General features: G+C 44.3%; 1 protein-coding gene across 3 annotated transcripts; it reads left to right on the forward strand.

Moving 5' to 3' along the window:
* The first annotated feature begins 270 nt into the window (after positions 1–270).
* CHAMP1 (chromosome alignment maintaining phosphoprotein 1) lies at positions 271–11,963 on the forward strand. 3 transcript variants are annotated; one of them, XM_065829573.2, is made up of 3 exons: positions 3,479–3,551; positions 4,195–4,326; positions 8,253–11,963. In XM_065829573.2, exon 3 carries the CDS (start codon positions 8,314–8,316, stop codon positions 11,179–11,181), a length of 2,868 nt encoding a protein of 955 aa, XP_065685645.2. In that variant the 5' UTR covers positions 3,479–3,551; positions 4,195–4,326; positions 8,253–8,313; the 3' UTR covers positions 11,182–11,963. The 3 variants fall into 3 exon arrangements, with proteins under 3 accessions (XP_065685642.2, XP_065685643.2, XP_065685645.2); XM_065829570.2 differs by lacking the exons at positions 3,479–3,551; positions 4,195–4,326 and adding an exon at positions 271–475; XM_065829571.2 differs by lacking the exons at positions 3,479–3,551; positions 4,195–4,326 and adding an exon at positions 666–718.
* The last annotated feature ends 2,588 nt before the right edge of the window (positions 11,964–14,551 follow it).

Below are 14,551 nucleotides of genomic sequence, written 5' to 3' on the forward strand. Positions count from 1 at the left end.
GGCGCGAGCCCCTCCGGTGTTGCAGCGCCCCCTGCCGGTTGGGGGGGGGGGGGAGGACGCGCTGAGGGAGCCGCGTAACGGACCCGGGGCTGGGGGAGGTGAGCGCCGCGCGCCTCCGCCACAGCAGCGACACGTGACTCGCGCCGCGCGCTGCCCGTTTCCCCCCCGCGCGACGAGGTTCCCCGCGAACAGGCAGCGGGAGGGCGGGGCGGGGGCGGGGCTGCGCGCAGCGCCGGCGCTTCCGGTTGGGCGGCGGGCGGGCCCGGGGGAGCGGTGAAGCGGCCGCTATTCGGCAGCGCGTCCCCCCCCTGAGCCCCCTCCCCCTTTCCCCTTCCCCCACCTCCCCGCCCCTCGCACGGCCCGAGCCCACCAGCGCTGCCGGCCCGGCCTGCTGCCGTCACCGCCGTTGGCGGGGGTGCGCTCGGCCCCTCCCCCCCGCCCGGCGCCCCGCCGCCGCCCTGGAGCTGTCTCAACGGTAAGTGCGGCGGGGGGGTTCCTTCCCGCCTCCGCCGCTCCCGCCGCCGGCGCACGCACACAGCGGCCGGTCGGGGCCCAGCCTGCTCTCCTCCCCCTGGGCACCGGGCCTGGGCCTTCCCCTTGTCCAGCCCCCGCCGCGGCGTCGCGCCCGGGGAGTGGGCGGCCGCTGGTGGGGGGGGCGGGGGGGTCACACGGACGGGCGCCCGTTGCTGCCGGCGCGGGGGAACAAAACCGGCGGCGCGTAAGTGGCGGCGCCGTGGCTGAGGAGGGCGGGCGGGAGAGAGAGGAGAGGCGGCGGGGAAACCGCCCGGCGGTGCGGGAATGAATGGGCGGGCGGCTTGGCCCCGGGGGGAGCGGCCGCGCAGGGCGGACAGGGGCGAAGCTGCTGCCCTGGGAGAACCTGGTCACCAGGTATCGCCCTCCCTGAAAGTTAAAGCGGTGGCCGGCAGGGCCAGGAGCAGGTGGAGCACGCTGTGAGTTCTGCTTTCCTGGTAGCGAAATGCTGTGGGACGCCTTGGGAAAAGGGAGTTTTGCACGGGATGTGTCCCCGACGGGGCTGTCCTGTTCACTCATGGCAGGAATTGCCCGTGAGATCCATGAGGCAGATGCAGACCAAAGGCTCGAAACAAGTCACTGGGTTGCATCTTTACATCGTTAGCGATGGAGAAAGCGAGTTGGCTATTAGAGGTGTTTTAGAGCTGACTTCTTGAACTGAAGGAGGCTCCTCTGCGTTAACTGCCCTTTCTGGGGCTATGGGAGATCTGAGGGAGTAGTTGCCTGTAGTAGCTGGTGCAGCTGTTAGGAGGATTTGGTGCTCAGTTGTGCAGCGTGGAGCTTCATTAGTTGATAACAACTCAGCACTGTCAGAAGTAAGAGAGGTAACTGGGAGCTGGACTTGTACTGTTTATAAGTGAGGAATATAGAGACTTTAGATTTCATTTTGCCCTTCCATAAGCTTCCCTTGAACCTCATTTGCTTTCAGGATGATGTGAATGGAATTCTTAGCCTGTTGTCACCAAGATTCACAACCTTTATTCACAGTTCCCGATTAGATTGTGTGCTCTGGTGGGTCCAGTGACATTTTGTTACCTCAGGTTCAGCACTGCAGAAATAAGGTTTCCGGGGCCATTTTTTGGAAGCTATCTATGCATATTGTGAACTTGGAGTTAGAAAGCCCTGTCAGAACTACATGGCATAAATTTTTCCTACCCTGACTCTGGCATAGATAACATTGATTTGACTTTGCAGCTTATAGTATTGTTAGATCTTGTATTAAGAACTAATGTTGCTGTGTAAACTTGTCATTCTCTTAGCAAAGGTGCAAATCTTGCAAGACAGCAGTTCTGTCCCCTTCGTGTTTCTTAAATCATCGTATGTGCATCAAGTATTGTCAGTTTGCAACTTTGCTCTGACTTGAACCTTTCCTGGAGGCATGGGACCGCATGATACAAGGGATTCCTGCCAGAACCTGGTGTCTCACATGTTCTTACGGTGTATCTCAGCTTCAGTGGCTGATAAGGTCAGGGTGTTTGTGCCTTTTTTAGGTGTGTAATTTTAAAGATATGGTTCAGTTATTGTTGCTGGGGCGGCTTAGCCCGAATAGGTGGGCTGGTAGCTGAGAATTTGGTTGTGAGTATGTAGTCGGATTCCTGTGGATGCTGTTGGGTTAGCAGGAGCGTAGTGCTGCCTGTCTTGTTCGCGGTGTGTTGGAAGCAGCCCCATTACCTGCTGTTTGCAGTGTGGAGTGTCTGCTCTGCCACACTGTGGGGATGTTTGTGCTCAGCTTCCTCTGGGAGCTAAACTTCTGTTTCTTTTGTCAGTCACAACACAAGGATGTAGCTTCAAGAGAAGCATCATATTGCCACCAGACTGCCACTTACTTTTTGGCACTGCAAGAACATGTCATTTTTCCTGTTGCTTAAAGACAGCAATAGTCTGCATCTGCTCCTGCTAGCAGAGGCAATCGTGCAGCTGTATCCAGTTTACTTGTGCTGGGAACAAACTTTACCATCGATCCTCTTCATTGATAGAGGCTATGGCTGAACTGTTTGCCTGCAAGAGAATTCCAAGGCTGATGAAAATGAACAGCCGTGCTGTGAGTGATAGAGGGAATCCAGTGTGGTTACAGGGAATCTGAGAAAATGGAGGACTTTCTTTCTGAGGGCTTTCCCAGCTGTGCTTGCATCATTGATGTGTGTTGCATGTCCTCATTATCTGCTTGTGTCTCACCAAGCTTGATTCCTTATCGAGAGGTAGAGATACATAGATCCTCCTGCCAGTGAGACCCAGGACAGTCTGATTTTGAGGAATGATATGACAGACTACTTGTTGCTATGTTCTGAAATTCTACGTGTCATATTAAAAACAACCTGTAATTTTCTGTGCTTACAAGCAGTCTAGATCTTTAGCTTTGAGCCCTTTGTTGCTTCCCTGTGGCACTGCCTCATGACTGTCATAGTTTATCCTCTGGAGAGGGAAAGTGCAGAAATATATTAAATCTTGCAACACTTAATGTAGAATTTCAGGTTATTTTTAATAAACACATTCTACGTTAATAGATAGGTAGCTGTGGAATTTGAATGGGGTTGAGAAGTGGAGACATGTTGTTAGCTGCCAGAGTCAGTGTTGTGCCATCACCTGGCTGATTCTTTCTTAAACACAGGATCACCTGCACATTTCTTTTCTGCCACTGGGAGGTTTTTGTGAGGCTGTAGGAAGTATGGCTTAATCTTCAGTGGGAACCTCAGGGATGATGGGATGTTCAGTCCAGGAACTGGCTCTGAAGTGAGCATACGTACGGCTTGGGAGGATACCAGGGGGTCTGTGTGCTCTGTGCATTAGCTTAGCCCAGTTCTGTTGCTCAGTCTAACATGAGCTTAACCGAGATTGCTGATGCTGTTTCACTGCACTTTGTGGTTACCCTACAGTGTACATAGCCAACTAGAGAATTTGCCATTATCTCATTGCCTCTGACTTCTTGGGTACATTTTCTTTCTACCAGATCATGTCTTTGGCCTCTCAGATGCTGAGAACTAAGGAAGAAAAATGGTGATGGTTCTTCTTTTCTCAGATAGGTATGGGTCCGCATTAACCAATTCTTCTGCTGTTTTTCTGTTCTTCCTGTGATAGGGGAGATTATGGCCAGAAGTGAAGGGTAGGGGACAGGAACTAGTGTAAGGATCTTCAGCATCTTTGTGGAGAGAGGGAAGAGCTAGTGGTAGGAACCTCTGTATGTAGGTTCTAGACATGCATGAAAGAAGGGGATTGGGTAGAGGTGGCTGATGGAGCAGCAGTAGAGGCCGGTGGTCCCACTGCTGAGGTCTCTGGGTCTCTTCAAGCAGTTTTTAACCTGAGTGGTGGCCATTGTCACTTCAGGTCAGCAAAAACCTTTAGTCAAACTGAGAGCTGAGATGGTGCTGATGCTGTTACTGTACTTGATACCTGTGGATATAGTGAGCTTGTAGACAGAAACACTTACCTGTTCAGATTCAGTAGAAATCTTCATGTCTCATGAAAAGTTTGATTGAATTGTGGCTGCCTTAAGCTGAAGTTTAATATTGCAAACTCTAGAATCCTGGTACTGCATCTTGAAGTGGAGACAGGATGCAAACACAGGACAAGCATAAATACTGGGCTTCGGGCTTCTGCTTCAATTGTAATGTGTTCTGATTATACATAATTAGTTCTGTTTGGCTGTATATATATTTGTTTTCTCAGTGTTACAGCCATGAAAAATGAGAAAAGTAGGAGGGAATAGTGGCTAAGGAATGTGGTGTACTTCATGGTCCTAAATGCGGCATGCAGCACGGCCTCAGCGACAGCCCCAGTGGTGTGGCGCATCCTGTAATGGTGAGTTTGAGTAGGGGCAATGCTGAAGTGCCCTTGTTACAGCGTTCAACGCTGCAGAGCAGTTATCTGTACTTGGGTGGGTGGCAACTTGTTTGTCTTTCCTTGGAGTCTTCAAGTAGACTTAAGAGATAGTCTAGTGGCCATCTCTCTTCTGCTGTCTTTCATGGGGGACCTGTCTCTCATGACAACTTGATTCTCATCCTGAAATTCATACTTTTCAAGGGGCTCCAGATGACTAGAATGATGTTTGTATTTAGTAATCACTGAAGTCCTCTGCGGTTCATGTGGGTCACCCTGCCACATTGATGGGACCAGTTATTTTCTGTACCCTTTTTATGGGTTTGAGTTGGAGCAGTGCAGAGCTATCTCCCTTTGATGTCTGTAATAAAGCATTTATGCACAGGGAGTCTGGTCCATCTTTTTCAGTGTTGCCAGAAAGCTGCCCCTGAGCACAGATCCCATCAGTTCGTGCAGGTCCAAAGCCACGGGGACCTGGTGACTAAACACGTGGTTTCTAGCCTGGCTGGCTCTGCTGGCATGGGACTGTATAGAAAACAGTGACATGCTCTTCCTCAAATTTTCGCCCAACTAGGCAAGGCAGGATCCAGCACAAAACAAGTTCTGACACAGGAGGTGATGGCAAAGAGACGTGAAGCAGGCAGTTGTCTGTGTGATAAACCTGAGTACAGCGGAGGGCGGTAATCAAAGCTATGTAGAGACAGTGGCTTTTGAGCTGAAAGAGAGAAGGGATCAGGAGGGATTGACAGGAAAATCTTATACACTGGCTAGTCACATATGTGCTAAGTGAACCAGCAACATTTCGGAGTTTACTCTTCAGAATTTAAACTGACGGCATGAGATAATAGTGGCTTAGCGCTGTTCAAGTTTGTTACTGGTCTCACAGTAACTGTTCTAAAACTAGATTTACTATTCTATGGAGTTGTTGACTAAGGTGCTGTAATACCAAGGAGTCATCTTGTTCAGTAGTATGCCTCGATTAAGTAAGGAATTCAACACAAAAGGCAGGTTTCTTCAGTGACTGCCAGCTACGGTGTGTTAAAGTTGCAAGATTAAAAATGGTGAGTGATGGCAGTGTGAGAGAAAGTACCAGCAGCTCTTTAATATTATTTCTTATGCCAGAGGCTTGAATGTCAGCCTTTGGATGTCTGGAGATGAAAATGAGGAGTTGCCTGTAACTTCTCCAGTTCCAGAATAACCTTATCAAAAACTCTTAGCAGAAACTTGGACAGTTTGTGGAAGGAAGCCAGGGACCTTTTCTCACTGTTACATTTGGAAAGAAAATGGAAATTTCTATCGTAAAGTAAGATAGGACTGAATAAAAGGAGGGGATGGGTGGTGGGGTAAAGTAGAGAGGAGTGAATAACAGAAGACTCCAGAAAGAGAAACAGGTGATATGAAAAAGGGAATTGTGAAGAGGGTAGAAGAGATTGCCTGGTGAACTTTGTTGTAAGCCATGATAAATTCGGTTTGGAAAAGCCTTTTTAGGTTTTCTAGGTAAAAAAAAAAATTAACAATTCAGGATTACCACCAATTTTGGAAATGACAAATTCCCTTTCAGTTCTGAAAATGTGATTAGTGCAGTATGTCTTTATTGTCCTAATTATTTTCTGCTGTGATTTCTAAAAAACCTGTAATCTTTAGCTTGTATGATCAGTTCAGAATTTTTTACTTTCAAATTGAAATCTTCCTTTCCTCCCATTGCCCCAAATCCCCCAAACAAAAAACAACCCAAATTCATAGACTCGTAGGTCTTTTAGAGTGTTAAAACATGACTGACGTGGGTTGTTTTTAATTGACAAGTTGTTTGTTATTGCAGAGATACAGACCAATCAGCACTACTATTATTTTTCTGATTTGTTTTGATCTTTTACAGGAATATAAAGTTTGTTTTAAGATTTTGGGAAGTGTTTTGTGGTCAGCACTGAATGTTGTGTGGACCACATTTTGGTCCGTCTTTTGTATGGCTGGGAAACTACAACTTATACCTCAAATGTTTTTCTGCTTCAGCATTTGCAGAGCAGCGGAGTTCTCATGTGTAGCATGTGTAGCTGGCCTGCGGTTGGATGCTGTTCATTCGCCTCATAGATGTAAAGCAGGATCTGTCTTAAAGCCCTGTCTGTGGTCCCGCTGTGCTTCCCAACTGGAAATCTACCTATTCCTTAGGTTACTTAATGTGAAACCTGGGTGCGTAGTGCATGCCGAGTTGTTCCGTGAGCTGGTGAACCTTTATTTCTTAGGGATTTGTGCCCTCTGCTCCCCAGACAGTCATCCTTTAGCAGCACCGCTAATATACTTTCATTCTCTCCCCGCTTCAAGCTCAAAACAGCGCACTGTTCTGGTATTTCTAATTCCTTCTTTTTCCTTAATTACAAGCTGAATCAGACACTGCTTGTTCTTTAGGTTATAAGACTATTTGCATACTGACCATTCATGTACTGATTACAGACTAAACAGATCTAGTAACTGTTAAGTGAAATATTCAGCTTTAGCCTCAGTGGAGACATTTCTTTCATTTTCTATGCAGTTCCTGACTTTCATTAAACTTGCAGAATTTTGAAATGAATTTGAATTACTTTGTCCAATTTGGTTTGCGTTGACTGTAGGGCAATGTGTTTGTGTAGGCCTCATTTCCATAAGAAACCAGGCTAAAAATGCTTTAGGAATAAATTAAGAAAACTTGATTTGGATGCATATTTTATAGATCAGTTGTGAGTCTATGTTTAGACAGGAAAATTAATGTTAAAATGACACAAAAACTGTATGTTGTGAAACAGTATGTCTTACAAGACCCCCAAAATTAGGTTGATAGGTTAGCATGATTATTCATGTAACATCTGTTTAATTTGAACCTACAAGAAAAAAGCCTGTGCATTTCACATAAATGTCCAAATGTTCCTTTTCACCATAGAGATACTTCCCACATTTACGTGAAAATGGCTTTCAGAATGTGGTTAGACTTGGCTTTCTGCTTATTGTAGTAGGTAATCTGGATATATTCTGTTGGCAATAGTGGAATCTGGCCAAATCATTAAAAATTATTTGCATTTCAGATGCCACATTTCTTTTTTGTGTGTGTTTTTTTTTTAAGGTCTTGCAAAAACAATGATTTTGAGAGATTTGCATCTTTCCCTTTGGGGTGAAGCAAACAATGTTTTGAATACAGAGGGCTGTCAACTACATCAACTGGAAGAAAGAAGTCAGTGCTGTTGTTTTTAAACAGTATTTTGTTGTTATTAGAACAGTGGATGAAATAATGGAATGGGAAAAATTCTTTTTATAATGGGTAAAGTCTTTATGAGCAGCGGCTTTTGTTTTTCGTGTGATTAGTGAAAAGAAAACACTGTTTAACAGATTAAAATGGAGCCTAGGCTTTAGGCTGCTGTTTTCTTCCTGAACTTTTTTTTTTGTCTTGGTCAAAACCACCTAATTTGTTTTGAAATTTTATGCTGAAGATGTACTTTTGAAATGGCCTTATCTCAGTGACACTGTTTCAAAGTATAACACTTTTTGTCTTCAGTTTACATGTGTAACATAAATAAAACCACTTCAAATCTGGGAAGAAAAGACAACTGAGAAAACAAGTCACGTTTATAAAATGAAATATTAACTTAGCTCTTCATCACCTGGGTTCTTTTTTACAATTTGCTTGCAGATATTTTTTTACACAGCTTAGGCAGGCCTATTGTTAAATATAAGCTTTGTTTTTCAAGTTCTACTGATGTAAAATGATTTGCAGAAGTTAGAGAGATCCATGCTTTGATTTCTTTATGAAGTAGTTAGTACCTATGCAGATTATATGCTTTCTAAAATTTAGGGGGAAAAAAGCACATGTGGTTATTTGGAAATAACAAAGAGTTGAAATTAACATTGACAACTGTACAGATTGTTTTTTTCCTTTATTGCAGGAACTGAAGCTTCCTCTTCAAAAGGTGCATTGCTGTGATAACTGTTACAGACTGTAGAAAAATGGACATGTTGCAGATACTACGTAAAACCACAGAGCGCTTAGAGTGTGATCACTGCAGCTTCAGAGGAACAGACTATGAGAACATACAAATTCATATGGGTACCATACACCCAGAGTATTGTGATGAAATGGATGCTGCTGGTTTGGGTAAACTTATATTTTATCAAAAAAGTGCAAAACTGTTTCACTGCCACAAGTGTTTCTTTACCAGCAAGATGTATTGCAACGTGTATTATCACATCACAGCGCAACATGCAGCACCTGACAAGTGGAATGGGGAGCGGAAAGAACAGGTAGAAGGAGATTCAGATTCCTCCAAAAAAAGTGTCACATCAGAGCCACAGAAACCTACCCTTTCCCCTGAGTCATGTAAAACTGCCTTTTCTCCTGAACTCCCCAAATCAGAACCTCTTGTTTCCTCCAAGCTTCAGAAATCATCAGTGTCCCCAGAGCCCCAGAAGTTGTCTCAGGCAGCTTCCTCAGAGCTGGAGAAGTCAGCCCAGGCCATGTCCCCAGATCCAGAAAAGTCAGCCCAGGCCGCATCTCCAGATCCAGAGAAGTTAGCCTCAGCCGTATCCTCAGACTCAGAGAAGACTTCTCCTGCTGAGTCCCCCGACCCACAGAAGCCGTCCCTGTCTGTGTCCCCTGACCCACAGAAACCGTCTCCTGCTGTGTCCCCTGACCCACAGAAGCCAGGCCCGGCTGTGTCCCCAGAGCCCTGTCGGCATTCCCCAGCTGTGTCCCCGGAGCCCCGCCGCCATTCCCCGGCAATGTCTCCAGAGCCCCGTCGCCATTCCCCTGCTGTATCACCGGACCCCCGCCGCCACTCTCCCGCTGTCTCTCCGGAGGCCCGCAGATACTCCCCAGCTGTGTCACCAGAACCAAAGAAACCTACCCCAGCAGGATCCCCTGAACCACGAAGGTATGCCCCAGCTGGCTCTCCTGAGCCCCGGAGACATCCTTCTCAAATGCGTAGGCCTGCTTCTGCTTCTTCTCCTGAAAGCCGGAGGCCAGCTCCTGCAATTTCGCCAGAGTCGTGGAGACCTGGTCCGACTGTTTCCCCTGAGCCCTGGAGATCCACACCTCACGAGGTGCAGAAGTCTTCCACGGTTTCTCCCTGGGCTCCAAAGCCTGCCGTGTCGGTGTCCGTAGAATCCCGGAGGTCTGCCCCTGAGTCCCGAAGGTCTGGCCCTGTTGGGTCACCAGAACCTAGGAGGCTTGTTTCTGACTCGTGGAAATCTACGTCCTTTTCTGAATCCCAGAAGTCTACTCTTGTTTCTTCTGAGCCCTGGAAACCCATCTCATCTGTTTACCCTGAAGGCTGGAAACCGGTTCTGTCCCCTGACACGTGGAAGCATTCTCCCCCTGTTTCTCCTGAACTTCGAAAGTCTAGTCACACTGTTTCCTCTGACTCCTGGAAGCCTGCTTTCTTTCCTGAGGTCCGTAAGCCTGGTGCTTCGGTATCTCCTGAATCTTGGAAACTTTCTGAGTCCCGGAAATCTATGTATTTTTCTGAAACCCAGAAATCCACCTCCGCTGCTTCATCTGAGGTTCAGAAACGGGCTCATTTCCCTGAACCTCGGAAAAGAGCGCTGTTCCCAGAGTCTCGTAAATCTAATCCTGCTGTTTCTACTGATGTCCAGAAACGTGGTGTCTTTTCTGAGACTCAGAATCAGGTGTCTACTTCTGCTGTTTCTATTGAAGGCCAAAAACATGCCCTCTGTGCAGAAGCCCAGAAATCAGCTCGTGTTTCTCCTGAAGCCCAGAAGCATGGCCTGTTTTCTGAAGCCCAGAAACTTGCTCCCATTTCCCCTGAAGTTCAGGAGCACGCTTCCTTTCCAGAGTCTCAGAAATCTGCTTCTCCTGAAATTCAGAAACATGGCCTCTTTACTGAGTCCCAGAAACCTGCTCCTTCTGTTTCTCCTGAGACCCCCAGACAAGCTCTTTTTACTGACTCCCAGAAATCTGTTTCCCCTGATGTTCAGAAGCATGCTGTGTTTTCTGAGATGCAGAAGCCTGCTGCTGCTTTATCCTCTGATGTCCAGAGACATGCTGAAACTACTGTACCTTCTGAAATCCAGAAGAACATCCTGTTTTCTGAGCCTCACAAGTCTGCTCCAGGTTTTTCCTCCGAGCCCCAGACACCTAGTGAGTCTGGTGAGAGTGACTTTCTTTCTCACAGTTTACATGATCAGAAACCACTGGATGATTTATTCTCACATGCTGAACAATCAATATTAGCCAAAGAATCACCGGAAGACTTGTTATATTCATGCCCAAAAAAGAAGCCCAAGAAGGAAAACCAGGAGAACTCAGATTCTGAGCTAAATAGCAGCGAGTGTGGAAAAACAGAGATGGACTCGATGGAGATAAAGGAGCAAGAATCCAACAGTGACCAAGAGCAGTATGATATGGAGTCATCTGATTACGGCAAAGAGGGCAAAATAGATGCAGCTGCTCCCATGCAGCCACCATGTGTGCTGCAGTTCACTGAAGAGAAAGAGGCTTTCATCTCTGAGGAAGAAATAGCAAAATACATGAAACGTGGCAAGGGAAAGTATTATTGCAAAATTTGTTGCTGTCGTGCAATGAAAAAAGGTGCTGTCTTGCACCATTTAGTTAACAAACATAATGTTCAAAGCCCCTACAAGTGTAAAATATGTGGCAAAGCCTTTCTCTTGGAGTCTCTTCTTAAAAACCATGTTGCTGCTCATGGTCAAAGTTTGTTGAAGTGTCCACGTTGTAATTTTGAATCAAATTTTCCCCGAGGCTTTAAGAAACATTTAACCCATTGCCAAAGCCGTCATAGTGATGATACACCTAAAAAACACTTGGACAGCCTTGAACCACTTGAAGAACAAATTTAATCTTTTTTCCTTTTACTAGAAAAGCTGGATTTACAGAAGTGTTCAAAAGTGTTGCTGTATGTTAACCAAGTAGTTTAGCTGATCTGACAAGTCAGAAGATGCATGGTTTATTGTACTATGTTTAACTTGTCTTATAGCTGTGTTACAGAAATTATTTACTTTCGGGAGTAATTTTAAATATGTGTTCATGTCTTTGTATTACCCATTAGTAGAGTCATATTTTATTTTTCAGATGTACTATGTTTTTGAAACCAAAATGGATACAAATTAGTTTTGTAAAGATTTGTAAAACATACGGGCAATTAAGGACTGGACTGACAAGCAATCCATATATTCCTGTGAAGACTGAACTTGTTTTTTCACATTTGTTAAATGTTGTATTTTTCAAAATGTTTTTATCAAATTCTCAAAATCAAAATTCTCACCAAATGGAACGTGAATGAGCCAGGCAGGAGAAACCACCAATCGTTCTGGAATAATTCTGCCCTGAGGTTGTAATTGAGTGTATAGTCACTGTTGGAAATTGATTGCACTCAATTCTCTGACTTACTTGTCTCAGACTTAGAAGCATCAAGGTACTTATTTTGTGATTTCGTATTTGGGCCATGTTTTAAGCATGTACTAATATACATTAAATTGATGGATTAATGTTGGACTATGTATAGCTCAACACTTTCTCTTGATGATTCAGATGTTTGTAACTTCAGAAAACCCCTAAATTTCTTGTATTTGGTGAAATGCTTTGTTTTAATGTTTTAACAATAAAAAGAAACCCAACCTGGCATTGGCCATTTTTCTGTATTTTTTCCACATCAAGAACAAAGCGTTTCATGTTCAACATTCTGTCTTTTAAGGGTCTTTTGCAACAGGAGATGCAAAATTATCCTGCAGTTCTGAATACTTCAGCTTTTCAGTCATCAGCCTGTGAAAGCAAGGTTAGTCTAGATTTCCTGCTTGCTTCAGAAGAACACATCAGATGTAAATGAGGGAAAAGATGGAAATAAGGAATTTGTGCACTGTTATTTAGCATGCTTGCTTGTGTGCTATTTGTATATTAACTGTTCAAAGCCCATATGTATTTTATAATTCAACAGGATATAGATGTTAAGTGTAGGTTACGCAAGGAAACTTTCACTCTCCTCAGGCTAAATTATGCCTAGACTTAAACTGCTGTAAATATATTGGCTTAGAATATGAAGGTGATAGTGTTATATAAATAATAAATGTAAGCTGCTACTGAAGAGCTTCAGATTGATTTGATGGAAGCCTGCACCTGATACCTTCTGTGTTTCAAGAGGATTTCTGGAAGGAAGGGGAAAAGCATTTAAAAAGTACACTTGATGATTTTTCAATGCTCCCTATTCAGAGCAAGCTTTCTTGCAGGGTTCTCTCACACAGAGCCAAACCCCCTCTGTGACCCTGAGTCCAGTGCCCTTCGTTTTCTTTCATGGGGTCTACACTAGAGTGCTAGAATTACTATTTTTTCTTTTTTTTTTTTTTTTTCCCACTTTCTAGGAATGACTGTAGATAAATTCAAAAGAGAGCACTTGACTATTAAGGCTCTGCTAGCGCACATACTTTGTATACAAGCTGCTTTTCTCCTCTGCTATAATTTCTTCATTCTTGGCACAGTCATTTGGTTAAAAAGATGCCTTACGTTATTTGAATAAAAGGAAGAAATCAAGGGAGGATTTGTTTGAATGGGAAGTGGTGCCACCTTTACAGTTCAGTGTCTCACTACTGATGGATATTTCTCACTCTGGACCAGCTAACTTTCTTGATTTATGGGAATCAATCATCATGAAGGCTGGATGCTGTTTTTCTACATATTTCTTTTGCTAACTGACTTGTTGATTCTTTACTCTTGATTTACAGCTGCCAAAGGGTACTGTGGAACTCTTGGAGAAGAACTTTCCAAGTCCCCATGATGTTGGGGCACTGAGTTTCTTTGAATCCAGGTATGATGGGCACTTTCCAGGTTCTCTTGGTACAGAATTTTATCAAACCTTGTGGAAGTTGAAAGACATTTCTGTGGTGTTTGTTTGGTTGTTTGGTTGTTTTTCTGTCCAGACAAAGTATTCTTTCACCATTCCCTTATATCATGCTGATTTTATATCTTTTAAGATGTATAGGAGGATCTGCTGGAATCTGAACTGATTTAACTCATTTATCTGAGGAACTGTGAGACACCAAGTGACAGATCAGACTGTGGGTTTATTCTTTCCCTTTCAGAGGGCCGAGTATAGATGCTGAGAAGAAGGATGAATACTCCTGAGCTCCTGAGTACAAACAGTGGTCATTCTTTTTTGACATGAGAAAGAAATGTGCAAGTGAAGCATTTCAATATTTACCAGTGAAAGAATTTGCTTGAAATGTGCCTAATGCTATAATGTAGTCCTTGGATACTCCCTGAAAGAGTTCAGTTGAAATTGTTGCTATTTGTTTTCATGTGTATGAATATGAAGGAAATATAGAGGTTCTGCAATTTGCAGAAACTTTTATCAAAGCCCTCAGTGCTGGGCGCTGCCATCTCGCTCTTTCCTGTTCCTGAGCACGGGGACCCGCTGGGGTCAGTCCTGTGTGGTTCTGACTTGAGGTTCCCTTTGGGGATGGTTTGGTTGGGAAACAGCAGGATCAGGCCAGGAGAGAGGAACAGAGAAAGTTACTGTACAGGTACTGCAGAAAACTGCAGTTCCTCCCCTATCTGAACTCTGTGGGCTGTTCCTGCCTGAACAAAATGTAATTACACACTGTAAATGTAAAGACGACAGCTCTACCTCTTTCTCATTTCATTTTTTTCTTTATTTCTTTCCCCAAAAGGCTCTTTATAGCCTCTGCTGAGAAATGTGGTAGACAAAATATTTCCAAATACAGGGTTCCAGTCTGTATCCATGTGTACAATACAAACTTATCTTCAGTCTTTTTGTTGTGAGAAAGGGGTTAATAATTGTATGGACTGTCCAGTCATGTTTTGAAAGTGCATTTTCAAAAGCATTCAACCAGTCAAATCAGAAGTCGTCTTCTGTAGGGAACTCGGATAGATTTTTCCACAAAGGCCATTTCTGTTACAGATTACAGCTTCTTCTCTTATGATGTTTGGGAAGCGATTCTTGCAAGAATTATTAATGTCAACAATAAATATTTTTTCATCTTTCATCATACAGAAGAGTATCTAAGAATCTGTCTGGGTGCATCACTATGTTGCCTGAGCTCTAGATCAAAGAAACCACGTAGAATGTAACCACTGGAATGTGAACATTTATCTAATGTTAGTGGTACTGCTTGTTCTAGTATTAATGACCCAATGAATTGTGGAAAAAATGTTGTTTATCGAACCCGAAGACCATTTATGATTCAGTACTAATGTTCT

Source organism: Patagioenas fasciata, chromosome 1, assembly GCF_037038585.1.
Source record: "Patagioenas fasciata isolate bPatFas1 chromosome 1, bPatFas1.hap1, whole genome shotgun sequence".
In the NCBI taxonomy this organism is placed as follows: Eukaryota; Metazoa; Chordata; class Aves; order Columbiformes; family Columbidae; genus Patagioenas; species Patagioenas fasciata.